Here is a 6,539-nt window from a genome sequence, read left to right on the forward strand (position 1 = left end):
GAGAGTTGGGAGAACAATGCAGGAGGATGGGGAGGGGTCATGCCGGTAAGTGCCTTGAAAACGAGCGTTGCCTTACTTCTTCTGTGATTCGTTTTTGAAAGAAGTATCGACATCCACATTCCATCCGTGCACATCGGACAAAATGGGTCCGGATACAGTCAAATCTGAGATACGACCATATACGGGCGGATACGAATGGTATCTCGTATCCATCCGTAATATGGTCGTATCTCGCAATACTGGGAAAAACAGCCCATTTTGCTGTATCCGTACACTTTTTTCTAGTGGCATTGTCAAATATAAAGTTTTTTTTTTCAATTTTGACAAGAGTTACGACAAGAGTACAGCCGCTTCAGTTACAATGAATTACAAACATATCCCCTTCGTGATAACATATACAAGTATGTAAAAGGCAGGTCAATACCTTACGCCGAAAGCAGCTGAACAGATGACGTTGTAGACCAGCTTATAGATGTAGACTTCAAGGTCCACTGCTTGACCCTCCATCTTGGTGAACTCAGCGATGGTGTCTTCCAAAGACTCGTGGACTTTGGTTTGTAGGTTCTCTCCCAATGCGTAACCCCTAAAGGTATAAGTAACATAACAAATGAATAAATAAAAATGATACAACAAAAGTGCACTGACTTTCGGAAGGTCTACAGTAACGAGTGAACTAGCTGATACGCTGTAGCTTTATTTTAGTTTTAGTTTTTTAAATCTAAATTGCTATGATAAGATGACGACAGGTTATGCACGCAGATGGCATTAATATAATTGAATCAGCATTGATGTAAAAAAACAGGCAAAAACTGATTGAAATGGATGCAGATCACCAAGAGTTTGCTACGCCCTGTCTCAACCATACCTGATGGCACCATGGAACAGTTTCCGGTGCAGTTTCCACGTAGGGCTGTAGTCTGTGAAGGCAATGTCTTTTCCACCTTCAGAAAATATGTCCACTGCAAAAAAAAAAACACATTTTTTATTATCCACTTTGTGAAAAAGATGTCAAGTCATGCTTTAACTTGTGTCACGTTGGGTGGATATGACAACAAGGCCTCAACATATACTGTAACAGTATGAAGAAGGTGTGCAAGTAAGAACACATTGCTAAACTGAAGAGCAAGATTCTAGCAAACTCAAGTATCAGTTACATGCCATAGCCACATACAATGAGACATACTAGAGTAAAGTAGAGTAGAGTTCTTCGGTTTGGTAGGAGTCTGCACTCCCTGGAACCGCTCTTCATAGACCGCTTCTTTACTCTGTGTCAGTTGACTGCCATGGCTGGTTTGTGAGGATTGTCCAGGGCTTTGTAGTTATATACTACCGGATGGTTGTCCAAAAGCCTGTCAAGCCTTTCCTTGAAGCAGTTTACTGATGGTGTGCCCACCACCTCCTCCGTCAACTTGTTCCACCACCAGGGTACAACTCTATTGCTGAAGAAGCCCTGTCTTCTGTTGTTCCTGGTGGAACACCTTTGCAAGCGAAGGCTGTGCTCCATGGTTCTTCCCTCCTTCATTATCTCAGTTATACAAGGCGTTAAGTCATACAGTCCATGCACGTATTTGTATACATTAATGAGGTCACCTCTTAGACGTCTGTAGAGTAAGGTCGGTAGTTTCAGAGTTCTGAGCCTTTACTTTTACTGCTATACTATCTTTCACTCATCGCACCTGACCCTGATGGCTATACATGTACATCACTTACTTGACAATATCATCGGCCTGCCTGCAAAGTCCACTCCCTTCTTCACAAAAGCCTCCTTTACAGTATCCAGACTGTTCAATACAACCACGTCCGTCATGCCCATCTTCAGGCTGAAAACGTCTCCGTACTTCTTAGCGAGGTCGGTGCAGGTGGTGTACATCCTACCACTAAAAACTGGGCGATATGAATGAATTTAAAAACAAGTGAATGGATAGAGTTGAGAACAAGTGAATGAATAGAGTTCAGAACAAGTGAACAAGTTAAAAACAAGTGAATGAATGTATTTTGAGTTGGACGCCAAACACAGTCATAGAGAAGAACGACTAACGACTTACATTTAGCACAAGGAGGTTCTTGATAAACCTCCTTGATTGGCATAAACCCACAGAATATCAACAAAAAGGTGGCAGCTTTTGCTGTGAAACAGGCGGGTTCCAGTGGAAGGAAACATGCATGACATAAGATACTTACAGTAAATGTTCCCGATGATTGGCCAGAAAAATGGTCCGGGGGGCATCCGCCATCGTTTTACATAGTCCCTCAACCACGTGACCAAAACCAGGGTCACTAACCCCACAGTAATCGTCATCAGCCACATCGTCCTGAGGAAAGGGAGGCCGGGGGGGGGCAATAAGGTATTTCACACTTCCGTGTGCGCATGCATGCACGGTGGCAGGAATTGTGGGTATTATGTCAAAGGTGAAGACCCTTACGACTTATAGATATCTCTCGTCATGGTCTAATGATTGATACCATGCTCTCGTCTTGATCATTGAAACATTTGCATAACAATGTCCAGACGTGTTTTGTTTATGTGTCAGGTGCCTTCACATACATTACATATACATTACCCATAATTTCTATCGCCACGCATGCGTACTCTGAGGTGTGAACGAACTTATACATGTTATTCATATGACGTCATCTGCGCCATATTAGATTATATTAGAGTGCAAGCCCGTAAAGCACACGAAGATGTCTTTGCTAAAGCCCCCTTCACACGAGAGCAAGAATTAGCCGGAATACCGTCAGAATGAAAATTCTTTTCTATTCCTGCCGATTCCTGCCAATTCGTAGTGTGTTCCAGATATTCTCACTGTATTCCAGCTATTTGTGCCCGTTCGTTTGGCTGGCCCGAAATTTTTTGACATGTTAAAAACTGTCGAGGTGCATTCGAAGTGGAGATATATCGAATGGCATTCAAAGTGGATTTTAAATGTCTTAACTATTCTAACTGCAGTATGACCGCATTCTACGGCATCCCAACATTATTCGAAACATTCTTATCTCATTCGATGGAGAACCGAAACGGCAAGCCACTTCAAATCCTGTCAGAATGTGGCGAAAAGAATATCTGGGATGCAGTGAGCATTTCTAGAATACATTACGAATTCACAGGAATAAAACAGACTTTACATTCTGGCGTTATTCTGGCCCATTCTTTCTCGTGTGAAGGGGGTATAAGGTCCATTTTGAATTCCCACCCGAATGGCCCCGAATGTGGCACGACTTTTGCAAATACTTCATTCCGGCTGGTTCTGCTTAATTGATTCCTGCTAATTCTATTTCAGTGTGAAGGCCCTATTAGTTCAACGGTCTTTACCTGCCAATAAGCACAATGGGGGATTCAAATTATCTATGACGTCAATGAAAATCCAATATATATATACATTTGTACAGGTGTTTTCCTATCATTTCAACTTCTTGTCAACGGTCTGTATTTTGTCCACAGCTGCGCGTTTTGCAGGGATTCATTTCACTTGGTCTTACCTCTACCTTGTCCACAATCCCCCATTCTTTATGTGCGGTGACTTACAACCTGTCGCTATGCACTGTAAATACTGTAAATAATTAATAGGATATTGTTCTATTGAAACAGAGCATAGCTTTTTCACCTGTAGGTAGGCTTCGAAGCTTACCATAGGGTGTAAAGAGAAGCTACAAAAATTGAAAATGTTTGACCTAAACTTTAGGGTACAATCTACAAAATCTGTAAAACGTTTGTCTGGTTGTTCTCTTGACGCCTAGCGGAGTTCATCATACTGCAACCAGTCGAGCTGTTGGTAACAGGATTCAGTGGACTGAATACGAGGCCTATTTTAGTTATTGAATGTGCCATTTTAAGCATACGAAAATGTATTCTCATGTCATGAAATTAAGATTTAAAGGGGGGGGGGGCGGAGTGGATGAATTTTTTTCCGTCCCAACAAGTAAATTTCCATCCAGCGTCATCCAGGGACGGAGGGATGGGTCCTTTAGACAGTACTAGTACTGCACTGAACAAACATCAACTCATGAATACAGTCAAAACTGACATATTCCCGTTACTACCAAGCAAAGACACCCCCCCCCCCTCCCCCCTCGCTGTCGTGCACAGAAGGATCTCTATGGCTGTGTCAAGCGCTGTGACGCCGACCAATGTACAACTACCATTGAGGGGCGTGGATAAATACAGTACCTGAATGTGTCAGTAAGCTGCTGTAGACAAACACCACACATCCCAAACACACACGTCCTGCGACTCCGCAGGCCAGTTAAGGCTAATATTTCTAGTCAATTCTGTACCAGAAACGTTTAAATTTTCATGCATCATCACAGTGTTAGAAACGTTATTCATAATCTCTGGCAAAGAGCTCTATTTTGTTCCATTCGGTAAGCTATGCAAACACAGTAGGCCGTTTGCCATCATTAATGTTTGCCCACTGTGTTTGCATTTATACAGGTTTCTGAGGAAACAGCTTAGTGGAAGGGAAACATCATCGCGGCGAACTCACTACTAGTCAAGAATCGTGGATTTCACGGTCATGTAGTGTTATGATCATTATTGGGTAGACTACTCTCTCTTCGCACTGCTCAGGGGCTGAATTGTGAGGAGCTTACAAAAGGCGGGGCTAAATCGCAAGGGTCTGGAGCGAGCATCCATTCGGGGCTACTCAGGTGACCTCAATTATGTCAATACGACAGCAATGTAGGTTTTGAACCATACACGCTGGGAAAGACACCTACCCTTTTCGATAAGCACGGTGGGTCCTTTAATGTGCCCGAGGTGTGGCTCTCTTCAAACACGGGACCTGCCTTTAGCGTCCTACCCTGGGGAAGGCCGGAGCTACGGATTTATTTCACCTGAGTGAAAGTGAAGAAAGTCGTGTAAATGTGCCTTTCCCAAGGGCACAAAATTGGTGGCACATCAATGGATTCGAACCCAGAACTTCCAGAACCCAGCCGATTGCGCTATGTCACGTTATAAAGGAGTAAAAACAGTAACAAAGTACGTTACCTGCAGTGTTGTTTACGAGTCCTCACGAAGGATCAAACCTGTAGAGTGGGGTCACGACAGGTCAAAGTTCAAGAAAACAAAGCCAGCCTCCTTTGCATGATCATGTACGAACTCCTCTAGGAACAGTTGCGCTCTAATAAAGTAATACCAAAGTAACACTGGCTCTTTTATATGCTACGTACATCCGAGTGGTTTCGACCGCTAGCGCGAAGCGAGCTTTGACCTCATATGATTGCGAGATATTTAGCATGGGGTCAACGACCGACAGGATGGGTTACGTCAGCTCAGAGTCAAATAGAGTGGTGTAACTCATCCTATAGGTCGTTGACAGGCCAATGCGATGCGAACGTCTATATTAACCACCTTTACATGTCGACAGCTCAAAGAAGAGAATGCGGAGAAAGTATACTTTGAAACGAAACTATATAAAGCTCCAAATTCTCTGTACGCGTCAACTTACAGTGACACTAACTTACACAAGGAGGGACACATAGTTACATGTATGTATATGAACGAAGATGTATACGTATCTGTGCGTTTTATATGGCGTAACGTCATTTATACCAGATGTTAGTGAATACACAAGACATTTTGATTAGAAGAAAACAATTATTTTCTAATAACAACAGATCATTGCCGATATCAAGTTCTGAAAACGACTGAATTTGTAGTTTTCATCATTATGCACGTGAACCATAGCTTCATTGCTGTGGTATGTAACGTTACCATTTGAAGTGCTGTATTTTCTCATAGAAAAAATAATATTAGGGGTAATAAAACCTGACGATGTCATCCATATGCCCCCAAAAATCAAATCTAGAATTCTTTCATATTCATTTATCAATAGTCGCTACGGCTCCATTATTTCTTAATTCATTAATGAGAAAAAAATCTTTGTTGGAGATGGAGATATCAATTTCAATATTGTTTGACATGTCAATGGCTGAGATGACCCTTGGCGTTACACGTATATAATATTATAAAAAGAAGAGAATTCAAAGAAAGATAGAAAGATACAAAAATCAATGTAAAGGGCTTAGATTAGCATCAATCAAGCCTATTATAATATGTTTATTACAGGTTCTTGTCTGAGGGCTAATTGCAGGTAACATGAAAGGGGACGGACAAATAGTGTAGACCAACGTAGCATGTATATACTTTAGTATACGATCTACCTATAAATTTTAATTTAACTTGATACACCTCTGTACTGCACCGAAAACACAAAATGTGGCATTGTCCAACAAGCGACCTAGGGAAAAACGTGTTGCTAGAATGCATCATTTTCGAGACAGTGAAAGAAGAGGTGAATGAATGAATGAATGAATGAATGAATGAATGAATGAATGAATGAATGAATGAATGAATGAATGAATGAATGAATGAATGAATGAATGAATGAATGAATGAATGAATGAATGAATGAATGAATGAATGAATGAATGAATGAATGAATGAATGAATGAACAATCCTTTCGACTTCAGCTATCTAACTTACGTTATCTGCATCTGCATAGGATACCCCCAAATGACCCCGCGAGGGGCAAAAGTA

The 6,539-nt window shown here is 41.6% G+C and overlaps 1 protein-coding gene across 1 annotated transcript in view; it reads right to left on the minus strand.

The window, feature by feature from the left end:
- LOC118416545 (steroid 17-alpha-hydroxylase/17,20 lyase-like) overlaps window positions 1-4,558 on the minus strand; it is a gene marked incomplete in the record, with an annotated part of 10,748 nt that extends 6,190 nt beyond the window's left edge. The window contains 5 exon segments of the mRNA XM_035821676.1: window positions 425-583; window positions 866-959; window positions 1,711-1,884; window positions 2,182-2,312; window positions 4,169-4,558. Of these exon segments, the coding sequence (XP_035677569.1) occupies window positions 425-583; window positions 866-959; window positions 1,711-1,884; window positions 2,182-2,312; window positions 4,169-4,209 (599 nt within the window).
- Between the last annotated feature and the right edge of the window lie 1,981 nt (window positions 4,559-6,539).

Source organism: Branchiostoma floridae, chromosome 5 (assembly GCF_000003815.2).
Source record: "Branchiostoma floridae strain S238N-H82 chromosome 5, Bfl_VNyyK, whole genome shotgun sequence".
Lineage (NCBI taxonomy): Eukaryota > Metazoa > Chordata > Leptocardii > Amphioxiformes > Branchiostomatidae > Branchiostoma > Branchiostoma floridae.